This window comes from Peromyscus maniculatus, chromosome 8 (genome assembly GCF_049852395.1).
Source record: "Peromyscus maniculatus bairdii isolate BWxNUB_F1_BW_parent chromosome 8, HU_Pman_BW_mat_3.1, whole genome shotgun sequence".
Lineage (NCBI taxonomy): Eukaryota > Metazoa > Chordata > Mammalia > Rodentia > Cricetidae > Peromyscus > Peromyscus maniculatus.
This window is the reverse complement of record NC_134859.1, coordinates 66867476-66894259: the sequence shown is the minus strand read 5'-3', so window position 1 is coordinate 66894259 and position 26784 is coordinate 66867476. Positions and strand designations below refer to the sequence as shown.

At 46.6% G+C, this 26784-nt stretch overlaps 1 protein-coding gene and 1 long non-coding RNA gene across 5 annotated transcripts; one reads left to right on the top strand and one right to left on the bottom strand.

Moving 5' to 3' along the window:
* Positions 1–2033: 2033 nt before the first annotated feature.
* Spaca3 (sperm acrosome associated 3) lies at positions 2034–10193 on the bottom strand. 2 transcript variants are annotated; one of them, XM_006990056.4, is made up of 5 exons: positions 10057–10193; positions 6199–6464; positions 5278–5436; positions 4802–4880; positions 2034–2209 (listed from the first exon to the last, which is right to left on the bottom strand). In XM_006990056.4, the coding sequence occupies exons 2-5, from the start codon at positions 6383–6385 to the stop codon at positions 2143–2145; spliced, it is 492 nt and encodes a 163-aa protein (XP_006990118.1). In that variant the 5' UTR covers positions 6386–6464; positions 10057–10193; the 3' UTR covers positions 2034–2142. The 2 variants fall into 2 exon arrangements, with proteins under 2 accessions (XP_006990118.1, XP_042138423.1); XM_042282489.2 differs by having other exon boundaries at positions 6199–6502; positions 10057–10186.
* Positions 10194–10263: 70 nt separating this feature from the next.
* LOC121831385 (uncharacterized) lies at positions 10264–16039 on the top strand. Of its 3 annotated transcripts, XR_006074771.2 has the most exons (3): positions 10264–10530; positions 14937–15258; positions 15737–16039. It is a non-coding gene; the product is annotated as an uncharacterized LOC121831385 (long non-coding RNA). The 3 variants fall into 3 exon arrangements; XR_013041785.1 differs by lacking the exon at positions 15737–16039 and having other exon boundaries at positions 14968–15502; XR_006074770.2 differs by lacking the exon at positions 15737–16039 and having other exon boundaries at positions 14937–15502.
* Positions 16040–26784: the final 10745 nt, after the last annotated feature.

Genomic DNA, 26784 nt, shown 5'->3' with positions numbered 1-26784 from the left:
GCCATGATGGCATCCTCCCCATCCTTGTAACAACTCTTTCCTCCATTCCAAGAGCCTCATTCCACCCATTCCTGGGCTCTCTTCCCAGACTAACTGAATGAGGCCCATTGGAGCGATCAGGCAATGCAGGTACAGACATCTGAAGTTACAGCATCCATGATAGAGGAGTCCTGGGTCTCTGAGCAGAGCATCAACCCCTTATTCATGTATAGTGACTGTAAACACTCAGGGAGTCAGACTGACTCAGGTACAAATTGTCCTTCCCTGAATCTGTGTCCTTATCTCCAGAATGGGGATGATAGTGGTACCCACATCATTATTATTGTCCCCAGGTATAAATCAGATAATGCATGGCACATAGTCAGCACAGGGTATTTGTGTGATTTAATAGATCCATTACTCATCAATGTCACCTCTTAGCCAGATGTTTTATCACTGTCCACTTGGATAAACAGCTCCCCTGTTTTATCATTCACTGACCAGTCCAGCAGTAGATGGAAACAGATCTATTTCATCAATTGTAGGTTCTCAGCCACTCCCCCAGTATTTGTCAGCAGTTTGGAGGAAGGGAACATTGGGTGACATCCCCCGAGGAGCCACCAACCATGCCTCCATTTACAGTTTAGCACACACAGGATCCAATGAAAGCCCTTCTAGAGGATGCTGCAGTCTGAAATCAAGACCCATTCTTCTCACACATCATCCTCCCATCATCTCTCCTGCTGTGCTGGCTAACTCTATGTCAACTTGACACAGGCTAGAGTCATCTGGGAGGAGAGAATCCCAACTGAGAAAATGCCTCCGTAAGATTGGGCTGTGGGCCAGTCTGTAGAGCATTTTCTTAATTAGTGATTGAAGTGGGAGCGCATTGTGGGTGGGATTGGTGGTCCTGGGTTCTATAAGAAAGTAGGCTGAGTAAGCTACGAGGAGCAAACCAGTAAGCAGCACCCCTCTATGGCCTCTGCATCAGCTCCTGCCTTGTCTGAGTTCCTGTCCTGACTTCCATCAGTGATGAAGAGTGATAAGGAAGTATAAGTCCAATAAACTCTTCCCTTCCTGTGTTGCTTTTGGTCATGGTGTTCCATCACAACAGTAGTAACTCTATGACAAGTGCTATTCTAGCCATCTCAAGACTCTGCCTACCTTGGTCCTTTAAATACAGATGTCTCTGGTAACTGAGACAGAGTTCCCTGTCAGTGGGGCAATGCTGCCTTTCCTCAGAATTTCCCACACACGGGAAAAGCCACTCTGCATTTTGCTACCCTCTAAACCCACCGGCAAGTCCCACTCCATCTTCCAGCCAGAGTGTGATGACTTCCCCTTCCAAGAAGTGACCAGCTATTAAAGTGACACTTGACTCTCCTGCCTCTAGAGAGCACTAAAGAGCAAGGTGGCCAATAAAGCAGGACACACACACACACACACACACACACACACACACACACACACACGAGACACACTGGACAGAACTTAGGGAGGGGACACATGCCTGAAGTTTTTCACACACCTGCAGTCACTCTGCACCACCTCATGACCATAGGATGTGAGAAGACACCAGAGTGAGAGCTAAGACATGATGGCCAGCCACATCTACAACCAGAACTGCAGAAAGTAAGCATCCCACTTTCCAAATATGCCAAGGGTTCCCAACACCAGACTTATCTAGGTTTGCCAAGTAAAAATACAGCAGCTCCCAATTAAATCTGAATTTCATATACACAAGTAGGTTCTTCAATATTAGTATGAGCCATACAAGATTTGAATTGTACATGTACATCAAAGCTACTTGTGTAGCTGAAATCCAAATTAATCCTGTTTTTGCTTTGGTTTAGCTTTTGCTAAATTTGCTGACTCTAGACCCAAACTCTACCAGATATGGGGAAGGAAGGCACTGACCTTGTCCCCAAGCCTTCCATGATAGGTTTTTGGAGTCCACCTGAAGCCAAGCCCAGGCGAGCACATGAGACAAGAAGACGAGATGGCGCTGGCTCCAGCTAGGTGCCTGCAGACCTGCAGAAAGCTGGGAAATGTGCTTATGTAAAATTAGACTTTATTAGTTGGCTTGTCTTCCCAAGCCTGCATCAGGAACAAATCCACACTTCCCAGCCAGCTGTGTGTGGCTTGGTCCATCCAGAGAAGGTCCTAGAAGTCACAGCCATCCACCCAGTCGGTGAGGTCCCTGCCCTGGCAGTGATGCCTCCAGGCCTCCCTAGGGATAGAAAACAAGGAAGAAAGGAATCTGCATTAGCAGCCAGGTGGTGGTGGCGTACGCCTTTAATCCCAGCACTCAGAAAGCAGAGGCAGGCGGATCTCTGTGAGTTTGAGGCCAGTCTGGGCTACAGAGTGAGTCCCAGGACAGCCACAGCTGCACAGAGAAACCCTGTCTCCCCCCACCCCCAAAAAAGAATCCACATCAGCTTCAGAGAGCAGGAAAGGTACAGGGCTCTAAACTAAAGAGAAGCAAAGTTGCTAAGAGGCTAAGCAAGAGGCTAAGAGGATGGGAGGCAACAAAAAAGCTGAGCTAACCTAGGGGAGATGTTTTCTAAGGAAGAGAATGGCCATTAAAAGTCAATGTCTAGCTGCCTTATTTTACCATGGGAGATACAAACTAGTGTACTCAAGCTTACCCCTGAGTCCTCATCAAAGGGTTAGAAGCTGGAATCTGGAGCCTAGGTACAAAGTTCATTTCCTATACCCAAGTGCTTCTGGGAACAGTGAGGCCACCTTTTATGTGTAAAGACCTTCACACAGTTTACATGCCACCATACCATTCACCCACTTGTAACTACTTCCCTTCTGTCCTCAACTGGCCTATTAGGTAGATTGGGTCAACATTATCTCCCCTATTTTCCTAATTTAAAAACTCGAGCTGTGATGTAGACTTACGCACCCAGGTTACATGGCTGGACATGCACTCATCATGTCTTGGTTGCCAATCTAAGTCTTTCCATGGTTGACTTATATTCTTTTGGGACCATCCCCCTCCTCTCCTCTCTCTCTCTCTCTCTCTCTCTCTCTCTCTCTCTCTCTCTCTCTCTCTCTCTCTCTCTCTGTGTGTGTGTGTGTGTGTGTGTTAGGCTAGGTCATTTCTCAGGAAGTGTCCATCTTGTTTTTTAAAACATGGTCTCCCACTGAACCAGGAGCTTACCAATTTAAGCTAGGCTGGTTGGCCAGCAAACCTCAGAAATCTGTCTGTCTCTACCTCCCTAGTACTGGGATTACAAACGCCAAATGCCCAGCTTTTACATATATGTCCTGGGAACCAAACTCAGGTTTTCACTCTTTCATGACAAGCAATTCTCATGGACTTAACTGTCTCCCCAGTGCTATCACATCTGACATCTTGAGGAAGACAAGCAAGAACAGATGGTCCTGGGGTCCAAAGTTCTCAGGCATCCCAAGGTCTGAAAACTGGTGTCCTTACGATGTCGATGTCAATGAGCCTAATGATCAATAGCACACCGGAAAGACTTCTAAATAACTGTCGACCAAGAGAGATTGATTGTCTGTTGCACTAGACTGTAAGATACTCAAGGACAAAGACAGGTCTTAGTTCTCTCTGAAGCACAGCACCTACTTAGACCTTGCATACCTGCATCCCCAGTGCATGTGAGTGTACAGGAATGGACAGCACTGAGCCTTCTAGACCCACTTCCTCCAATTAGCCTCAGACCCTCAAGAGTCATCCATGCCAAGAATTTACTCCAAGTGTATAATAGAGATGCTCTTTGGTTTCACCTATTAGGACCAGGTCTTCCACTCCACAGTATGGGCACCAAGACTGCAAGCTCTTGGACTGGCACCTGACCTGACTTTGTCCCTTTTATAACACAGAGTTATAAGCACACTCTGTCCTACAGAGCTGGCCTTACCTCAAACTCACTTCTTAGGGTTTCAACTATTCTCAGAGCACAAAGCAGTGTCCATTTCAAGTAATATGCCTGGAATATCTCATGATTCAGTCATTTTCACCCCCTCCTCTTTCTCTTAGACCATTCCTCATCTACTCCTGAATCCCTTCCCACCCCTTATATCTAATCTCTCTTGTATCCACCACTGGTACACCTGTCCCTCTCCAGACCCTATGTGCCACCTAGACTCCTGCAAGACCATCCAACAGATGCCCCAATCCTATCCCATCATTACTTTCTCCTTCCTTCTGTTCCAAGGTCTTCTAAAGTTCCTTCCCCAACCTTATCAGCTGCTACATCTGTCCATGGTCTGGATGTTCCTCAGCCCTGGAGAGGTTCACCTTTCCCAGATTCTTCCCTGCCCTGCTGGTTCCTCCTCTGTAAGCATGAGTGGAGTGGAGGTTGGAGACTCCTTGGAAAAGCCTCATCCAAAGAGATTGGGTAACTGTGAAGCAACTGACCCAGGTGCTTATATGAACCAGCCATCTAGGTCAGAACCCAGTGCAACACTCAGACGAACTCCCCATTGGGAGGAGATTTCAAAGGACATAGTTCTGAAAGTAGGTAAGGAGTAAAACTGGAAAGTTCCAGAGCCCTACCCATGATCCAAGCAAATAACCTCATCTACCATCTATTATATACTTTGGGCATTTACATAAAATTTGGGTTGAGCTGTGTGGTCATGTGATTGCCAATGTTATTCTCTCTGGTTGCAGTCATCTGTAATTGTCTGGATTCTCATAATTACCAACATTGGTTGTGAAGTTTGCTTCATGAAGCCAAGAAAATATGTTGCCTAGGAAAAAGTGGATATTCATGGAAGGCCAGTTCCCTGATGCTATCCTCCAGTCCTGGCCACAACTTGCACAATTTCAGTGGGAGTTACTCACCAGTAGCCCATACCCTGGGGCTCTTGAACTATCTTCATGACACAGATGACAGAATCCTTGAGATCATTGTTCAACAAATCTGGAGTAGGAGGAGGGAAACCCAGTGAGGGAGCAGAGAACAGGGTTCTCTCTCTCTCTCTCTCTCTCTCTCTCTCTCTCTCTCTCTCTCTCTCTCTCTCTCCCCTCTCTCTTTCTGTGTCTCTCTGTGTCTCTCTGTCTGTCCGTCTCTCTCTCTCTCTCTCTCTCTCTCTCTCTCTCTCTCTCTCACACACACACACACACACACACACACACACACACAATCTTTCCTCCATGACTGTAGCTCTAAGACCATCTCTCAGCCTGGACCCCAAATTAAATTCACAGAAGGTCTCCCATCCCTACTTGCCCTTTATCCATCCCCTGGGGGATCTCCATGCAAAGACAAAGACAGAGGAAGAGAACTAAACTATGAAAAAGAGGCTAGCCCAGCCCACCACTGCAGTAGAGTCGGCAAATGTTGGGGCCATTCAGGGAGAGATTCTTGCACCACTTCCGGCTGCTGATCTGGAAGATGCCATTGTTGGTGCTTCCATCAGCTTCGTGGTCCACAGCAGCTGTATTGAAGCCACTTGTGTAGTAAGCAAGGCAGACCCCTACAGAAGGGCAGACACAGGCTTTGAGGTCGGGTGGTTGGACCACCATGGACCAAAGTGTTCACAGATAAATTTTTTAGAGACTGGCTCCCTCTACCCCAAGGAAACAACAAGTATCTTCCCATCTAACTTTGCAGATGGATCAATCTAGGGTCAGAGGTCAAAGTGACTTCCCCGAAATTACATACAGTTACCTCAAAGCAAGGGTCAGGACTGATCTCAGCCTTCCTGACTCAGGACATCAATCTTGCCACTTTCTCATTGTTCAGTATATAGAAAGGCTTACTGCGTTTCTTGAATGGATTTACAAGAGCTAAACATTTAGAGGCAAGATTAGGAAGACACAAGCAGGCTCTACAAAGGAGGCTAGGACTAGAGACAAAATGATTCTAGGTATGACTGTACTTTACCTGTAGTCTCCTGAAACTGCCTCTTGTGTACAATGCTTGGTATTACAGATTTGTTCAGGTTGCCATCTAAGTTTCAGCAGGCATATTTGATCCTCGTGGCCAAGATAAAGTGTAACCTACTAAGCTGCTGGTTACTTTGACTTCCTGACTAGCAACAGGGTTGGTTCTAATCTGGTTGCCTGTTGTCTGTCTAGCATGTGGTTAACTCAGGAAGCAGGTGCTGTCCACCTGTAGTCTCATTGACTTCTGGTTTTATGAAGAAGGATTAAGCTCAAAAAACCTCCAAGACCCTTGTATGAGGAGGAAGAAAGACAGGGGAGTGGGTTGAGGTAGACGAGAGAAGGGTGCTCACAGTCAGCTAGGTTATATCCACGGTAGCCATCCAGACCGAAGTCATTCAGCACTTTGGCCAGCTCACAGCGACTGAAGACCTTGGCCTTGCTGGAGGCAAGCAAGCAGCTGAGCAGATAGGCCAGGGCTAGCCAAGTGATTCCAGGTGGGCACAGCTGTCTTCTGGGAGCCCGGCTCCTAGCTTCCATGCGGTGGCAGATACAGAGGGCTGAACTGTGAGATGGCAGACAGTTCACCAACCCTGGCCAAGGGTCCAGACAGCTGCCCCTTGGAAGAAGGAAAGAAGGACGGGGTCTGAGTGCACCCTGTGAAAGAAGAGAAAGGGTGGACAGAAGACCAGGCTCCATCCCTGATGGGACATCAGGCATGCTCCTGAAGCCTTGGACAAGGTTCCTGAAGCCCCAACTCTAGGGGTCTCCCTCCTAGCCACTGGCTTCTATCTGTCAGCCTTAGTTGAATCAGGGTCCCTCAGGCCACAGCATGGAGCCCTCTCAGGTGGAAGGCACTGAACTCTCCATCATCACCATCCCTAAAACTCACCCATCCCATTTGCTCGGCTCTCTTTGTCACTTGGCTCTGTGGGCAGATTCCCATGCGATGGGACATCGGCCACTGCTGACCCTTAGCCTCATGGTTCCTTCACGTCCTCTCACCTGCTGGCCTTCAACGCCACTGTCTTTGCTGCTTCCTGACCTCACCCCTCCTCATCTTGTCCTTAGTTCATCCTTCCCCACCTCTGCTCAAATCTCTCCCTGACCATGCCACCAAACACAGCTACTCCTATCTCTCACAAACTCTGCCCACAGCCTCCTCTCCACCATCGCCAAGGCCAAACATACTTACACAATCTCCAAAATGGGTGTCCTTTGGGTGATAGTAAAGTGGAGGGGGTGGGGGGACTGGAGAGATGGCACAGCAGTTAAGAGCATGCGATGCTCTTGCCGAGGGCCTGAATTTGGTTCCCAGCATCCATATCAAGAAACAATGACCTGTAACCCCAGTTCCAGAGCATCTGATGCCCTCCACAGGCACCAGAACTCATGTATGTACACACACACACATACACACACACACACACACATACACACACACACACACACACACACACACACACACACTTTAAAATGTTTAATAAATCTTTTTAAAAAGAAAATGGAATATGGAATACTAGCGGTGAAAGGGTGTAGCCTGGCATGAGGACACAGGGATATGGGGAAAAGGGGGAGGATCAACCTAAACTAAGTGTGTGTTTAAAATGCCATACGGGAACTGGCTGCTTTGTGCTCACCCTGCTTATTGAAAAATTAAAAACATGAGTGTTCATTTTTCCCAACCTCCCACACTAAATGTTGAGGATGACGAAGTGATTACAAGCATAGCTTTGCACACGGGTTTATTCTCATTCTCAGGACATGATCTTCATGCCTAGAGCAACTTGCTCTCAAAGATAAGAAGAGGCTACCACTAGATCATTATTAAAGCATCAGACTGCCTGGTTCAGGCTCCCGGAGAAATGCTGGTTTCTGAATGTAAACCTGATCTTCATGAGTATCCCCTGCCTCCCAGAATTCTCATACAGGGCATCTGATGATGTTGGCCTATCTCCTTCCAGGTTGCTTTTCTTTACACTCCTCTCTGGGCCACTGGCTTTCCATGTGACAAGCTTTCCAACCAGGGTTCAGTAGTGCATCCACCACATCCCTCTTTATCCTGAGCTCACTTCTTCCCTTCAAAGCCATACTCTGTCCGGCAAGCCTCTCCCAGCATCCATGAACTCATCTCTATCTGCTCCTCCTCACTCCATGTGGATACTCAGGCTTAGGGCCCCAGCTTCTAAAATGTCTCCGCTCATTTCTCATCCTTGTCTGTACTAATCTCTTTTTCTGCTCTTCTCATGCAAATTTCTGAGAGAAAATTTACCACTGTCTCCCTGTTCCTTAATCTTGTCTTCTCTTTGTTTTTCTTTCTTTTCTCTTTCCTAGTATTAGAGATCAGACCCACGGTCTTTCACATGCCAAGAAAGTACCTCACCACTGTCCTACATCACCAGGCCCTTGGTCCCCACATCCATTTTATTTTGAACAAGATCTTGCCAATTGCCCAGGATGACTTTCCACTTCCAGACTGGACCGCATGAGCTGTCAGGATTACAGGTGTGCACTGCTATACCTTTCTCCTCCTTGTTTGCTAATCTGGAGTCATAAAGTCCCCCCCCACCACCCACTGGAGACCACCGCAGGCTCACCTTACAGGAGTCCTCAGGGACATTTCACCTGCCAACCACTTCCCTGTTGAAATCAGAGTTTCAAAGTCCCATAATGTTCCCTTCCTCCAGGCTTCCCCCTCCCACAGGGGCTCTTTTTCCTCCTCCACTGAGTAACCCACTTCTGGTCCCATCTTAAATGCTAAGTTGTTTCTATCTTGAATCCTCCTCTTTTCCACACCAGGAAGGTCTAGGACACCGCTGCTGTGACATCAACTACAGGATCATGGCCTTCCATTGCAAATTGTCCAAGAACTGAGAAGGAGCTGACCCCTGGACACCTCTTGTCCATACCCAATAGTCAACTCAAACTAAACTCACCAAAGAAATAATGTCCCCACCAAATTCTGCCCTTCTTTGTTCTGTCTTCTGGCCCCATCACAGAGCACCTGATTCCCCCGGTACACTAGAAACATGGATGTTGTCCTTTACTTCTCCCACCGATGCCCTTCATTTACCCAGAGCCAAGCAATGCCAGCGCCCTGTTGACCCTTCCCTCTAAGAACACAATCTTCCCTTAAGTTTAAACCATCACTCGGAGGCCTTCCCTCGTGGCGTTCTTATGCTCAGGGTGGGCCTCCTCCAAACTCTCCTACACATATCACGTGCACCAGAATGAATTGAAATGCAAAGCCTGGCCATACAGTGGCTCTTCAATAGCTCCGCCATTACTGCTCCCAACCGCGGTCCACAGGCCCCTCCATGACCCTGTAAAGCCGGCTCATCCCTCACTCACACATCTTCCATTCTGGTGATACCACATCGTTGGCTCTTCTGGTGATGCCTGCTATCCAACACTTTATCTCTCTCTTTGCCTCTGCACAAATAGCTCCTAGTGATGCTTCAGGGATGAGTCACATTCAAGATGAGTGCCCAGTGATGCTTTCCTGGCAGGGACCATCTCCCCAGACAAGTAGAATAACTCCACACTGGATTGTAATATATGTCAGTCCCCGCCCCCAAGGTGAGCTTCCACAGAACAATGGCCTGGTCCTATTTATCTTCCCGTCTTGAAAGGCAGGCTGAGCTGCTGGCCTGGAGTGGCTGTTCAATGGATACTTCTTAAACTCAAGTACACTGAAGTCATGGTCACAGAGTATGAGTCCTTCTCACAGTACGGGGAGGGAGATAATTATTACCTTTGCTGAGTCCTTCAACTCTGTGGGGCCAGGTGTTTTATGGGTATTTTCTGACTTAATCTCCTGTAATCCTCTTAACCATTCAAAGAGCTGGGATTAAGATCCTCAACGTATAGATGAGGAAACCAAGTTCACTGCTCCCCAGTGAGTGTTTGTGATCTTATAGTGTTTTTTCATAGTAAAGCGACTTCAAGATACGTTTATCCAGAGCAGTTCCCAGCAGGTCCACAGTGTAAGGAGTCGGACCTGGTGGTAACTCACAGACCAGAGACCTGGCAGCAAAAGCTTGTGTTCATCCTCTCTCTGCCTCTGCCCAGCCTCTGTCCTAGAACAGGATCCCGTCCTTCCCTCCCTCCCTCCCTCCATCTCCGATCACCACCTCCCTGTTCCCAAGGCCCTCTAGCTAACACCACCAGGACTCAGGGATTAGGGCTCACAGATCAAGAGTCCTCCCTACCAGAGCTGAAACCGTGGTGACAATGACAGCAGCAGCTGTAGTTCTAAGTCCTGCTTCAGCTCAGGACCACCCTTGCAATTCTGCCAGTGTCCCAGCACCAGGCATTGAGAGAAGGATAGAGAAAGCAGGCTCCAGACTGACTCAGGGCCTCCTAGAACTCCCTGGCTCTATGAGCTCACCTTCTAGAACATGCTTCCCTCACTGAACCTCGACGAGATCATCTGTGCCCTTCAATTTCAAGGTCCAGGAGCATTTTAGAAGCATCTATTTCTCTGTTTTGATTTTTGTTTTCATTTTTGTTTTTGTTTTCAGACAGGGTCTCATGGAGTTCAGTCTGACCTCAAATTCACTCTCCAGCCAAGGATGATTTTGGATTTGTGATCTTCTTGCCCCTCTTCCCAAGTGCTGGGACTACAGGCATGTGTCATCACGCCAGTTTTATGTCGTGTTTGGGGATGAAACCCAGAACCTCAGGTATGGTGGCTAAACACTACACCAACTGTGCTACCTTCTCTGTCCAGGTTAGAGGTATACAATCACAACCCTTCCTGGCTGCCTCTGCTTCACACACACACACACACACACACACACACACACACACACACACACAGTACTTCAAGAGATGATTCTGCCCTCCCAACAGACGTGGCTTCCCAGATGCGGCTGTGTGAGCCCACTGCCTCCAGACAGCCCATCCCCCCACTGAACTCCCTTCCAAAAAAAAAAAAAAAAAAAAAAACTCTTCCTTAATATTGTTCCACAAATCATCTCCCTCCTCTATCTCGATGACAACTGCTCAGTGTACGTAGGCCCAGGGCCAAAGTCACACTCTTGTTCCTAAAGCCTGAGGAGGAGAGAAGTGAAACAGAACAGCCCGTGACACCCATGGGAGCACCTGGCTGCGGGGCAGCAACCAACACCGAATCTATTGTCGGGGCTGCAGTCCTGAGCTCCCACACGGGTAACAGTACCACCAGATGAGCCCACAGAGAAAAAAGCTTAAGCCCCCTCTCTTTCCTCAATCCCAAATGGAGGTGATGATCCCTACCTAGCATGGGAGTAGGAAAGCTTAATAAGTGTTTATAAAGGGCTTAGGACTCAGGGTTGGTAGCTCAGCAGATAGGAGCAATCACCATGCAGAGCACAGTGGAGTCCCAAGTGTGTCTATGCGTTCTAAGTTTATCCCATCTTCCTGGCCCAGCCCAGACCAAGCGTGTTAGCACTGAACTTGTCCTAACGCTCGCACCCATGTTTGTTCTTTTTTAAATTTTATGTGTGTGGGTGTTTTGCCTCCATGCATGTTTGCACACATGTGAGAGTGCTCACAAAGACGAGAAGAAGGTGCTGGGTCTCCTGGAGTTACAGGGGGTGGTGAGGTGCCGTGTGGGTGCTGGGAATGGAATCCGGGTCCTCTGGGAAGAGCAGCCAGTGCTCTTAACCATTGAGCCATCTCCTCTGCCCCACCATTGTGTTTTTTTTAACTATGATAGATAACAGACAGATGCATAGATACACAGACAAATAGATATATATCTCAAAATTATCACAGTAGCTAAATTATGACAAGTTAAGTTTACTAATTTTTTGAAATTAAAATATAGTTGCACCATTTTCCTCCCTACCTTTCTTCTTTCCAACCCCTCCCAGGTGTCCCCTCTTGCCCTCTCTCAAATTCATGGCTTTTTATTGAATTGTTTATATTATATTCCTCAATATATAAATACAACCTGCTCAGTCCATAAGTCAGGTTTTCAAAAAGGCTATGAGAATACTTAAAACAGGAAATCTCTCCCCTTAAAACTTTAAGCACACAATAAATTATCAGTATGGCTGTACAGGACAAACTTGTATGGTCAACCACTGGAACTGTTCATCTTGCTTGACTGCATCTTAGTGCCCATTAACTGGCAACTCCCAATGTGCCTGCCCCTCCTCTGGCCCTGGTGCTCACTGTTCCACTCCTGGGCTCTATGAAGTTGACTCCTCTAGGGACCTCCTGTATGTGGACTGACTTATCTCTGTTAACACAGCTCCAGGCATGCCACTGTGTGTTCTCACTTTCCCACATCATCAATGCTTGCTTGTTGTACAACAAACCTGGCATGTCTGAGGTTCCGTTGTGATTTTACATCGCACTTCCCTGATAACTAGTGACAATGAGCACTTTTTCAGATACCTGTTGACCGTCCACACAACTGTCTCATCGGACAAGTATTTTTTTACACGCTCACCAGATGATTCCAGTAGGCATCCAGGCTTGAACATTTATTCAGCAGAAAGAGCTCAGAACTTAAGTTCAAAAACCATAAAACCTAAAACTGGGGAGGTGGTTCAGTGGTTTAAAATGTTTTTCCACAATCATGAGGATCTGAGTTCAAATCCCCAGCACTCACATAAAAACCAGACACGTGGCACAGGAATCTATATAATCCCAGCACTCCTACAGGTCTGTAGGAGGTGGGACCAGAGAATTTCCAGATGCTCCAAGGCCAGGTAGCATGTTGCAGATGGTGAAAAATCAACAAGGAGACCCTGAAAGCAAACCCCTGAAGTTGCCCTTCGACCTCCACATGTGTGCTATGGCACATATGTGAACACACACACACACACACACACACACACACACACACACACACAGACGCTGTTCAAAATACCCTGAAAACCTAGCGCAATGAAAGGTGAGTTCAGTGTCCTGCTCCTCCCCTGACCAGCTGGCTAGTCTTGGTAAGCTGACCCCCGTTTCCTTGTCAGCCAAGTGGAGACTTGACCCTGTCCCGACAGCACTGTCAGCTACAGCCACATATGTCATCTCCCCACACCTTGTTTCCCTCCCCCCATAGAACGTAAATAATCATCTCCCCTCCCTGCCGGGGTGGGGCAAAATACGAAGACGCCCACCAGCCTGCATCAGTCCATCTTAGCTGTCGTTTTATTGCCTGGCCCTTGGTGGTGATTCTGTCAGCGTGAGTTTTGTTTTGTTTTGTTTTTCTCGATTTTACTGCATCGGCTGTCTGCTTTTACTATGCTGCCGCTTCTTTTTATTGAGTATTGCTTCAACTTATTTTATTTTATGGTATGTTTTGTTATGTCCCTATTGACTCTCACTTTTAAACGGGGGTGGGAAGCAACAACTGCTCAAATGGGCCGACTACGGGCTGGGTGGCTCTCTCTGTCTCTAGTTGGCCATTTGCCCTTCTTTCCTGGTTCAGCAGTACAAGCCCACAGCCTTGACCACAGCCTAGCAGAGATCCTCCAGCAACTTACTCCAAGTTCACATTTTTCTCACCATACCGTCTGTCCTCGATTTATACATGATATGGACTCCTGGACCCCATCTGCAGGCCAGTGGCATCCTGTGGGTGAGGCCCAGGCCACCAGCTGTTGATGCTCTTGGGTCATTTGAAAGTGTCCCCTGGGCTGAGGACCACTGTTGCTACCACAGCTCTTACAGTGTTCCACACATGCTTTGTATGGTATTGTATTACATGTCAAGGCCTGTCTGTCTATTCCCCAGCTAGCTTCTAGTCCTCTTCAAAGCACCTCAGATGCTCGACACACTCTCTCCACTGCTTGGGGTTGCCTAGGGGTCCCCTAAGCTCTTGCACAGGCTCTGGTGCTGACTCACAACTTGGCCATCTAGCCCAGTCTTGACAACACCTGCATCCTCATTCCCATCAGGTCAGCAGAAGCCCAAGGTGTCTCTCACAGCTTTTTCCCCAGTGTCAAGAACAAAAACTGCTAGGGGAGTTTTAAAAAGAAGGAAGGGAGGAAAGGAAGAAAGAAAGGAAGAGAGGAAGAGAAAGAAAAAAGAAAGGAAGGAAGGAGAGAGAGAGAGAGAGAGAGAGAGAGAGAGAGAGAGAGAGAGAGAGAGAGAGATTATGCAATTGATTTAAAAGATTTATTTTAAGGAACTCAGTCAGAAGAATACTAAAGCTGGCCCAGAGTGTGCCCTGTGGACCGTGGAAAAACTTGAACCCCCTCCCTGACCACACACAGGGAGAGCCTGGAGCTCAAAGATAAAGACCCGCAGCCAACCGGCCCCAAACTGGCTGCAGGCGGTCCCAGTTTGAACAGACAACGGCCCTCTTCTCTCTGAGCTGCGGCCTGCTCTTTTCATCAGTGGTTTTGGTCTGTGGTCAGAGTCACATGACACTGAGGTAGGCGGGGCTAAGCCACTTACCCTGCTGGAAGCACGCAGCCACACAGCTTGCCAGGACTGCAGCCATCTTGCTTGTGACTGCTGCTGTACCCACCCGGTGACTTATGCACACCACCCACACCCTACAGGGCAAAGTCATTAAAATTGTCATCCACGGGTACCGTGCTGGCTGCTGAGGCCTGAACCATTTCTTCACTAACACACTGGATAGGTTGATAATCGTGTGTGTGTGTGTGTGTGTGTGTGTGTGTGTGTGTGTGTGTGCACGTCCACACAGTGAGCATGTATGTGTCCTGTGCATGTGTGTGAATGTGGATGCACACATGTCACAGTGCACATGTGGAGGTGCACTCAGGTTTAATCTGTCAATCTATAGCAAACAACCTCAGGTTTCGGTCCTCAATTTCCCCCTTGTTTAAGACCGTCTCTTGGTTTTTTGTTTTTTGTTTTTTTGTTTTTTTCCCAGTGTCCAAACCACACTAGCCAGCTCCTGAGCTTCAGGTATTCTCCTGCCTCCACCTCCAACTTCACAGTAGCAGCTCAGGGAATTACAGACACTAATGCTACACATCCAACTTGTACTTGGGTTCTGGGGATTTGAACTCAGGTCTTCATGCTTGCCAACTGAGTCATCCCTCCAGCCCCTGGGCATGTTAATAATATTGAGGCTGTCTAAGTACATTTCAGTTGACTGTGACCTACTGTTGCTGCTGCTTACCAGCTAAATCTCCTCCTCCCATCGTGAGGGGCAGGGCTCCTCCTGACTTGAGACTGGACAAGACATGCTTTGTGATGGACAAGCCCGACTGTCAATTTGTTGGATCTGGAATCAGCTATCCTGTTGTTGCGGTTGCTGGTGACACCACCTCCATCCATCAGTACCATCAGAACCCAAAACCTCATAGGCCTTCACCTGGACTGAAGACCTCCAGTGCCAGATCGGGACTGCTGGGATATCCAGCCTCATGGACCAGACAGCTTCTAGGCTCTCATTCCTCTCCATCATACAGAAAGTCATTGTTGGACTACCCGACCACTATTGTGTAAGCCAATCTAATGTATTCGCTTTATCAGTTCTGTTCCACTAGAGGACACTGACAAATGTACACTTTCATCTGTGGGTCCTAAACCAATTGCTGTCGTCACACTGGATCTGCCTGTCCTCCATCTTGTGACACTTTCTGCCTTTGGGTTCCATTCTCATACCAGGACGTGTTTCTCTGAGACATCTGTGCTAATATTCTCATGCCATCATGTTCTTTTAACATGTCTCTGTCATTCCTTCCACCTCATGTGATGTTTGGTTGTATGTGTCGCCTTGATATATGTTCGGAATGTGTTACTTGGGAGGGTGTTTTGGATAAGATGTGCATTCAAATCAGGAGACTAGGTAAGGCACATTAGCCTCCAAAGCCTGGATGTCCCCAAGGAAGAGAGAATGCCTCCTTTCTGCCTTGCAAACTTACACATAGGCTCTTTTTTCCTCATTTTGGATTCAAACTGAGTATCCGACCCTATCAGGTCCCTGTGGCCAGTCTTCAGGTGGAAGCTGTACATCCAGACTCGCTGGATCCTCAGGACTTCAGACTCAAAGTAGAACTAAGCCAGCTGCTTTCCTGGGTCTCCTGCTGAAGAACTTAGTCTGTACATTATGAGACTTGTTGTCTCCATGAATGAGTGAGCCAGTTCCATTTGCCATATTAATCGTTCCCTCTCTATAGATTGACAGATTAAATAGATGTGTAAATAAATAGGTAGATAGTAGATAGATAGATAGATAGATAGATAGATAGATAGACAGATAGATACTAGATTCTACAGATGATTGGTGTATATATACAGATGACAGACAGACAGATAGATAGATAGATACCACTTATTGGTACTAGTTTCCTGGAGCTCCCTGACTGATACACTCCCCTGAAGTTGGTAGAATATTTAACAGTTGCAGAATCCATCTACCCACATTAATTCTACTGCAGACTGTTCCTCCCTCCCCTCACCCCAGTGATTCCTGACTCCTACAACACAAGGCAGCAGCCAGACCTAAGCTGGAGTACTGGTTTCACAAACAGCTCTATGGCCTTGGCAAGTTAGCTGTCCTTGCTGGGTCTCAGTGTCCACACTGTGAAATGAAAAGAGCCCCCCATGGAAGATCATTGATAGATCACTAGACAACACACAAAGGGTCATCCACAGTACCTGGCCCTACACTCAGCAAAACACAGCTTCTCACGATTGTGATTAGGCATGGGTGTGGGGAGGCTGCAAAGAGACCATATTCTGAAGAACTTCCTTCGTCAGAAAAGACTCTGGGAGGAGCCTGAAGGCTTGCAGAGTGACAGCACAAGCTGGCTCTGACCACTCAGGGCCCCCAGCTGAGTTCTGCTGTGTTGGCCCTCACCGGTGTAGCAAAAGCATAAGCTCTCAGAATAAACAGAGCATTGCTCTCCTCATCCTCTCCCAGGACTTGCACTGTGAGGATTTTCTTTTGAGGAAACTGATAGAGACAAAAGAAAAGTGAAAATCAGCAGTCTTGGGGAAGAGCTTGTCCATCCTTTTGCAGCCCCCTGTTCCCACCCTGAGCTCAGCTCCTCCCAAGTGATGCTGAGTAGGTAAGGAGTTAGGCATGATGCAACCAAGGAAAACTGTGTGTGTCTTGGTAGCTGTGTGCCTAATGGTCAAGTTGGCCTTTGTGGTTAAATACCCATGGAGTTTGAAGATAGGTTGTTCTCACTATAGCGTAAGGTGCCAGGGGACTTTCTCACCCTGTATCCACAAAAGACCCTGACTTCATTATCAAATATACTGTGGTTTTGACATCCCTCATGGGCTTTTCCAAAGTATCATGAGAAGAAATATTCTTTTTCAAAGGAGATCTGGCCCACCATGACTTGGGAGGAAAAAGGGGTCACATTGCCCTGTGAATAAGGCACCCACTTCCTGAACACTCATTAACAACTTCTTGAAATTTCATAATACAAAGTCCAACTTAGCTGCTTTCCTCCTCTCCAGGACAGTACCTTCCAGCCTGTCTCTGAAGTACACGCTTTGCTCTGCTAAATAAACTTCTGTTTAAACTGTGTCTGTGTCTCTGGATTGAATTTTTTCCTTTGAGACAATGACAATACACACAAATTCACACACACACACACACACACACACACACACACACACACACACACACGGTCAAAGATGATTCACTACGTTTGCTCCCAACACTGGTATGTTATGACATTATATCTGGACCATTAGTCTCTACATCAGAGGATTCTTCCTAAATGACATGGCTGAATACACCATGCCTCTTTCTCCCATTTTTTGTTTTGTTTCATTTTGCTTTTCAGACAGGATCTCACATAGCTCAGACAATCTATGAACTGTCTAGGTAGCACAAAATAATGTTGAACTTCTGATCCTCCTACCTTTACCTCACAAATAGTGAGACTAGAGGCATGTGCCACCATGCCTAGTCTATATGGTGTTGGAGATCCAAGCCAGGCATCATGCACGCTGAGCAAACACTGCCAACTGAGCCTCATCCCCTATTTTCAGCCTTTCAATAGCTCTCCTCACTCATCACAGGGCTGCTGACCCAGCCGACGTGGTCTTAATCTATCTCTCCTCCTACCCCAGCCTCATCAGCTGAGCTCTGGAAGTCTAAATTACTGCCTTTTCCCCAAAGTGATCTTTCCGCGTTAGGTACCAAATCATTTCCCTTCAGTCCAAACCAGCCCAGTGTTACCAAGTGTGCAGAGAGGGTTAATCCACTGCTCTCTCTCCTCAGACCCCCAATCTAATACCTTGTGTATCAGCATATCCCTACTCAAGAGTTACCACCTCGCGCTAGAATTTGCGGTGTGCTGGCTGTCTGTGCACTGTTCAAGAGCAAGGATGGTATTATGTTCATTTCCTTGGCTTTAATGGATGAAGCACACCAAAAGCTCTGAAAAGAGGGTAAGCGATTGCCTTTAAAGACACAGGTCTCAGGAGCGTATGACTGCAGAGCAGTGAGAGGACAGAACTTGGCTGCGAAGGCATGGTTCTGTGGCTTGATGGAAGTGGTGAGCAAATGCCCTGTAGTAAAGTCCGTGTCCTGATTTTGCTATTCCAGTGTGGCCGTGTATTATTTCCCCTTGCGGGAAACTGAGCGAAGAAAACACGGCATCACCAATATTGTCGCAACTCCCTGTGTCAATAACTATTGGAAAATAGGAGGTTTCTTACAAAAGGAAAACACAGGCTAATTCAGCTGCTCTACAAGCCTGTCAACTCCGGCACTGTCCGCAGCCTAATATCATAATCTTAACAGTTGACTAGCTGGAAGGCAAATAAGGGCAGCAGAAACAGAATCCAAGTTGTTTGAACATCTGGTTGCTTTTGAATCAAGTTCCTGCTCTAAAGAGCTTGATACCGTAACCTCAGTGATTCCTTAGAGTCCTGTGAATCGGGACAAACCAGGATCCATCAACTAGGGTCCATACTGTTATGAGAGCTAAACAAGATTAACTACAACAAAATAAAATTTGAAAACACTGTGAGAGAAGCATGTGGCTCCCCTTCCACTGTCTGGCTAGCTAGAACATGGCTGAGTGAGAAGAAAGCAGGCTGGCTGACCCACGACTCAGTACTTGGGAGACTTGTATATCTGAGTGTGTGCCCTTAGTAACTCGGAACCCCTGAACAGCTTGGGGTGCTGAAGAGGGAGGCCTTGAGCAAGCTGACACCTGCAGAAGCTGTCCTCAAACTCAGAGCCTCTCAAATACTCTGCTTTCTAGCAACCAAAAGACTGACTACCGACTCAATAACTTCAGGTTCCTGGGAGCCTGAAGAGCCGCAGGCCCCTAAAAGCTTATGTCACTAGCAACTGGGGGCCTTCCAGAAACACGAAGCTGTTCATAAATTGAAAAATCTGAATAACCTGGGGCTTCTAACAGCCGAAGACCTATAATAAACTGGAACTCTTAGCAACTCAGGTTACCTAGCAACCTGGAGACTCTATCAGAGACTCCTAGCAACTGGAAGATTGCACAACCTGGAGGCCCAGTACACATCTAATACTGGACCCAGACTGTCTCTCCCTCTGGCACTTGCTGCACACTGAATTGTGGGACTTAGATTGATCCTAGAGCTTTGGCCTGAATTAGATAATACACCCTATTATCTTGGCTGTGTGTCTGTCGCTTAACCCCTCTGAACATCAGTTTCCCTCTATAGAAAATGGTAATAATGATGACATCTAGCTCACAAAATTGTGGTGAACATCAAGTGTGGTTTATGAGAAGCTACCTCCATGCATGTTGGTTTTTGTTATTTGTTTGCTTGTTTGGTTGGGTTTTTTGAGATACAGTTTCCCTGTGTAGCCTTGGCTGTCCTGGAACTAGCTCTGTTGACCAGGCTGGCCTTGAACTCACAGAGATCCGCCTGCCTCTGCCTCCCGAGTGCTGGGATCAAAGGCGTGCTACCACCTTCTCCCCTCCCAGTATGTCACACGATCCACCAAGTCTGCTTCCAAGATAACTTTCTTGCCTTTCCCAGCTCCACTGTTGTGACCAAAGTGCCGAGTCCCTCCACCTCAGTGTCAGCCCTACCAACGGTTATCTTTCCAACAAACAAATCCTTGTGTCACTTTTTCCTAATGGCTTCCACTGACTCCTTGTTGCTATGAAGGTCAAGGTGAGACTCCAGTGCGGTGCATGAACTTTCATGGTTCGGCTCTACCTTTCAATCTTCCACCACTCCAGCCCCCATTTCCTTCCTCTACTCCTAAAGCAAATCTGAAGTGAAGGTATTTCACTTTAGTTGTACAGAAAGTGAGTCTGGGGACGTCGCTAGAAACATGCCAAGGCACACATAGCCTGGACACAGCGATTTCGAGCCACACCTGACTCCAAAACCCAACCTTTTTGGCTACATGCCCAAAGACCCACCACAGCTACTTGGAAAGATGCAAAGATGAGATTCTCAGGGTACTCATTCCCCCTCCAGGGTCTGGAGCTCAAACCTAGGGTCTCACACGTGCTAGGCAAGCACTCTATCCCTGACCTACATCCCCAGCCTCTGTATAGTCTATCTTGAGACACATCTCACTGAGTTCCCAGGCTGGCCTTGAACTTGGGATCTTTCTATCTTAGCCCCTCTGTAATTTGAGTAGCTCAAATTACAGCCTTGCACTAGCAGTCCCAGTTTCTAAGGACTCCCTTAATAAGCCTCTTAACCCCTTGTTTGGGAGCCACAAAACACCTTTTCATTTTGGTGGAACTTGAGGTTAGTACCACCAGGGGGCACTCTCCTAGTACACATGGAAAACACAGTATCAGACCCTAGGAGAGTACTGAGACCACACCTGTACCCAGTGATGCTTCACTTGAAGTCCATCTCATTTTGTTCATGATGAGCTTCAGGATAAAGGGTCAGAAACCTGCTTCCATGCCTCTGTTTGTCAAAAGAGTCCCGTCATTAGCACCTCAGTGATTAAAGATCATTTTTATTTGCATCCTTTTTATCAATAAAAGTTAACCTAGGTTATAAAAATCTATGTGTTCTTATTCGGGATACAGTAACAGTGCTGTCTCTTTTTAAATTTAAATATGACCTAGGGCCTGACAGATGACTCAGAGATTAAGACAGTGCACTGTTCTTGCACAGGACTCGTTTGGTTCCCAGCACCCGTATCAGGCAGCTCACAACCACCTGTGAGTCCCACTCCAGGGGATTCAACAGCCTCTTCTGGACTCTGCCGGTACCCTACACATGTGGCACAAACACAGGGATACATACACATAAATAAAAATAAATAAATAAGACCTGCAAGAACCTTTATTTCCCTTGCTTATTTCTCAAGGCAGGGGTATGGGAAGACTGAGGTGTGGATGGGAAGGCTGCTCTCTACTGATACAGTTCAGAGAAGTATGAGGATAAAAACATGACCTTCTAAACATGAGGGTAAAAATCCCTAAGGGGAAAATGAGTGTCTCTAGGGCCCATAGAAATAAGAGCCATCATAGGGCCAGATGGAACTTTCCAGAACATGACTGTGTATGTTTATAATCCTCTTGTCATTAATAGAGTATGTAACAGCTCTCTGACACTCTTCCCCACAGGCCTGAGAGCAAACTGAGGGGCAGTGAGAGGGAGTCCTCCACAGGGACACTTTCAGTGTGGGGAAGAGAAGTCAGACAGGACCCACAGTGATTTCATCCCTCCACAATTTTATGTCTCATCTGTGAAATGAGAATAATGGTGTGTGCCCTTGAGAGGGCTGGCTTTCTACTGTCTGAACTCTGGCTCCTCCCCTGCACATCTCTGCGACCTGCTCTCCCTGGGCTGAGATCATAGCTCCCAGCATAGCTCTCCTCCTGTGCTCAGAGTGGAGTGGGGGGAAAAGATATTATCGACCGAACGTCCAAAGCAGTTTTCTCCCGATTTCAAAGGAAGAGCTATGCTCCAGATGTGTGTTTGTCAGTGGGACATGGGGATGAGACTTGTCTTCCCATGGGATGAGGGCAATGTCTGATGATATTTTGTCTTATCACGACTTGGGGCAAGGGAAGAAGTTATTGGCACTTGGAAAGTAGCAATCAGGAATCCTGCATCCTGCAGTGCACTGGTCAGCCATCACAGCAAATAATTATTCAGTCCAGGGGTTTTAATCAGGAAACACTCACAGTGCAGAGCAGTCTCAGTACTTGCTCCCTCTCTGTCCCTACCTTCTGTGTGATGTTGGACAGGCTCATTACCCTAGACCATGTAGAATAAGATAGTTTAGCTTGATGATCTAAATGGGCCCCCAAGTGCCTGTCATTCTCAAAGCCTTTGCTTACAGTATTGAGTCTCCCGAATCATAGCAAGTATCCCCACCTCCATTCCCTCGATTATAAAATGAGGCTGAGTATTCTTGCTTCATTGTTTCTACTATGGTATGAGAGAAAAAAGTGACTAATGAATGTAAACTTGCCTTACACATAGTGGGTGCTTTAAAAAAAAAATCCACACATGGTAGTTCATGCCTGTAATCCTAGCATCTAGGAGGTTAAGGAAAAAGGAGGTCAAGGGTCAAGTTCAGGGTCAGTCTGGGTGACATAGCAAGACCTTGTCTCAAAATCAGAGAGAGGAGAGAGAGAGAGAGAGAGAGAGAGAGAGAGAGAGAGAGAGAGAGAGAGAGAGAGAGAGAAGAGAGGCTGTTCAATTGTAATTCACTTAAAAGTGCATTAATTCACAACCCTCAGGCAGAAGAACCTGGGAGCTAGAACATCACATTTTCTAGAACTTTCCATAAAGCAGCAATGGACTTTGGGGCTTTGCAAGCAGCCTAGTAAAATGAAAAGAAGTTGGACATAGGGATTCACACAGGTCTGCTGCTGTTAATAACTCATCCTTAGGAGAACTTTTTCTGTTGGAAAGGGAAAAAAATAATCCACTGGAAGAATCATTTGAACAGCTCTTGTCTCTGCAACATGGAGGTACCAGAGCTTCTAGGCCAAGTCTGATCAGAGGTCAAATACTTCCTCTTCCATTATCTTTTAGTTGTCAATATGGATGATAGAAAGGCAGACCAAATAGAAGCCTGCAGATTTCAAGCAAGATGAGGCATTCAGTACGTGTTTAATAAGTGTTATATAATCTAAAGGTCTGAGAGGGTCCCAGTCAGTGTATTGCCCACTCGAACTCACCTGCATCTTTATTTAAGATATCCAAGAGGAATTATGAAATATTGTCAAATTCCATTATACTTCCATAGAAAATATGTTTGCTAACCATAACTATCTCCCATCTACACACACACACACACACACACACACACACACACACACACACACACACCATTTTATGTGCTAAAAAAAATAAAAAGCTAACTTTGGGTATTCAATCAAGGTATAACATGTTTTCCAGTCGTTCCTCCCTTCCTCCCTCCTTCTCCCTTCCCTCCCTCCTTCCCTCCCTCCCTCCCTCCCTCCACCACACATCCAAGAATGCACCTGCCAAGAGAGGTTAAAAGCAGTTCTTAACCATTTAAAGTGAGAACAACATCTCCCTGCCCCAGAGACCTGTGAAGAAAATAGTCTTATAAAACAGATTCTGCTCCACAGTTAAGCCAAGACCATCTTTTATTGATTAAAGGTCAACAAGAATGTAGATAAGTTAAGCTATGCAAAGACTCAACATTATGAAATGCCAAGTCCTGAGGCTAGAAGTCTAAAGCTCACCGTTCAAATCCCCAGGAGACACAATCCTGGGGGAGGGACTGGCATTAAGCCACTCCACTGGGATCTGAAATGCAGATCTCATCCAGCAAAGGCACTCCCACACGGAGGGTTAGACTGCACTCTGAGCTAGCTTCATTTCAAACAACACCCTGCCAACATGCCCAGAGCTGAGGTGTGTATTCCAGAAGGGGGGCATGGACAAGAGACAGAGACAGGAGGGCAGATGTGATGAAGGACACAGAGGCACCCACATAAGAGCAGCCAGCAGCTCCCACCCAAGTGCCATTCTTCAAATATTAAAAAAACAAAACAAACAACAACAACAACAAAAAAAAAAAAAACCCCACGAACCTTGCTCCTCATCCTTCATCTCCCCAGACCAGGCGACTGTAATTACTGTTGTTGTTGTTGTTGTCCTGTTTAGTTTTGTTTTTTATCATTGGCAGAAGCCAGTCTATGCAAAGGCAATGGAAACATTCCAGTCTCTATCTAAATACACCATCTGAACATCATGTTTGGTCTTAAAAAGCACCAGCTTCCTTTGAGTCGAGGGATGCGGAGACAAGAACAAGCTGGGTCAGAGGTCAGGGCAGAGCTAAGTAGGGAGAGGAGTTCAGCTCCAGGGCTGCGCCCCTGGGGAAGGCAGCGGCAAAGGTCAAAGGTGCTGGGTTCAAAAGGTGAAGAGAACACAAGGGTTAAAAACAGCCAAGTCAACAAAACTCCCCCAGCTACTGGGAGCCCAGCACAGGATGGCTAAGCAGCTAGCACTGAGCAGGCAAGAGAAATGAAGTCAGTCCTGGAAGAGCTACCATGTGGTGAGGGGTAGACAAGGACACAGGGGACCAGCCCTGGCTCCTTACATGTCACTCTCCTTACTGTCCAGCACAGATGAGGGTCCGTGGTAGGTGACTTGTTAGTTAGCTTTTGGAGTACAACAGAGAACCAGGCACCTCTTGTGGACACCAAGTCTCTCACCTCTTCCACGGGCCCATCACCCTGCCTTCTAGGAATGAAAGAGAGTGTCACCGACTTTCTGTGACCTCCCAGCGCAGTGTTTACTATGCTGATAATCTAATTGGGTGCCTTTGAGGACAAAAATCCAGACACTACTAAGTTGTGATGAAGGGTTGGGGATGTAGCTCAGTCGGTAGAGTGTATGCATGCATGCAGGAAGTCCTGGCTCAGAACCCTAGTGCCTCATAAATAAGTCCAGGAATAATGCTGCATGCCTTTAACACCAGGACTCATGAGGTGAAGGCTGGAGGATCAGGAATTCAAGGCCAGCCTAGGCTACATGAGACCTTGTCTCAGAAACAAACTACATTGCAGGAGAAATCTAATGAGAAACCTGGCCGTGGACATGGAGTACTAGTGGGTTCTGGGTGCTAACTGGCTACAGGTAGAGCAAGCAAGACTGGCAATGGGACCTCCCATGTCTTGACTCCATCACTGCCTTCATGGCAGTGGTGGAAATGGGCTGAGCCTGGTCCCAGCCAGACATAGCAGATTGAGACCCTAAGTGACACCATGGAGAAGGGCTAGCCTCTGACCTGTATTTTTCCTTTCTGTGTGTGTATCGTCATCTCAGACAACCTACAGAGGGTAGAAAAGAGTGGCCATATAGGGTAAGGGTCACCTGTGACTCATTTCTACAAATTGCAACCAGGCTGTTTGCCTCAAACAAATTACTAAGACCTTCTGAAATCAATAATGGTTGTCTTGGTTAGGGTTTCTATTGCTGTGAAGAGACACCATGACCACTGCAACTCTTACAAAGAAAACATTTAATTGGGGTGGCTCGCTTACAGTTTCAGAGGTTCAGTCCATTATCATGACAGGGAGCATGGTGGCATGCAGGCAGACATGGTGCTGGAGTAGTAGCATGCACAAGTGTGCACGCATGCACACACACACACACACACACACACACACACACACACACACACCATCTGGGGGAATTTTTACAAAGTCTCAAGATCTACTTCACCCCATCACTTTGGAGAGTGAATTCACAACACCAAGTTAAGCTGAATATTACACTCCTAAAGGCTCAGCTATTGCACCTCAAGGTAATTACGTAACTGGGAGCAGATGGTGGTCCTTTTTCTGTAAAGGACCAAATAGTAAATATTTTCAGCTTTGTGTGCTGTACAGTCTCTGTTGTAACCACTTAATTAATCCTACTGTTTTAGACGAAAGCAGTGGTAAACAACACTTAAATGAATGCCAGTGGCCACATTCCAACAAAACTTTTTAATGGACTCTAAAACGTAAGTTTCATTTCATTTTCACTTGCCACAAGATAGGTCTTCTTATACTTTATAAGAGCATTTACATTAACAAGTGTATAGAATGTTTACATTAAAAGGTAAAAGCCATCCGTCAGCAGATTAAATAAAAGATAAAATACAGCATATGCATCCAATAGAATATCATTCAGTCTTTAAAAAAGGAAGAAAGTTCTATCATCCATGGTCACTCACATCTGTAATCCCAGTACTCTGGAGGCTGAGACAGGAGGATATCTATGAGCTTGAGGCCAGCCTGAGCTATATACATAGCAAGCCTTTGTCTTAAAACAAATAGAAAATTTTCACTATGACTCAACATGGGTGACCCCTGAAGACATTGTTCTTACTGGAATAGGCTGGACACATAACAAATAACGTGTGATTCTACATCAGGTGCCTAATACAGTCAAATCGAAACGAAAGAAAGTAGTGTCTAGGGGCAGAGGTACAGGGAAATGTGCAGTTGGTTTTGGTGTTTTTAAGTTTCTTTAAATAATAACTTTAAAGTTATTATTTGGGGTTTTATTTTTTGTTGTTGTTGGTGGTGGTAGTGGTTCAGTTTGGTTTGGTTTTTCCAAGGCAGGGTTTCTCTGTGTAGTTTTGGTACCTGTCCTGGATCTTGCTTGGTAGACCAGGCTGGCCTCGAACTCAGAGATCTGCCTGGCTCTGCCTCCCGAGTCCTGGGATTAAAGGTGTGCACCACCACTACCCAGCTTTAAAGTTATTATTGTTAAAGCTGAGTTAGTGATTACTATCATTTTTCTAATCTTGTAGCATCCCAGAATGCAGTGAAGATGTGGGATAGGTGCTCAGGCTCTGGTCTGAGATCTGGCTCTTACCTAAGAAATCTTCAGTGGCCTCAGCTTAATGATCCTTCAAAGAACTTGCCTGTAAAAGGGGCACAATAACCATAGTGTTTTAGTGTAAAGTTCATATCAGTCCCTGGGACAGAACAAATGCTTAATATGTCAGACTTTATCATCACTTAAGAGAAAACCTGCTCAGACAGTATAATGCCTCAGCAACAGCTGTGTGGCAAGTGTTAGGGTCAATATTTGTTTGGATTTCCTTG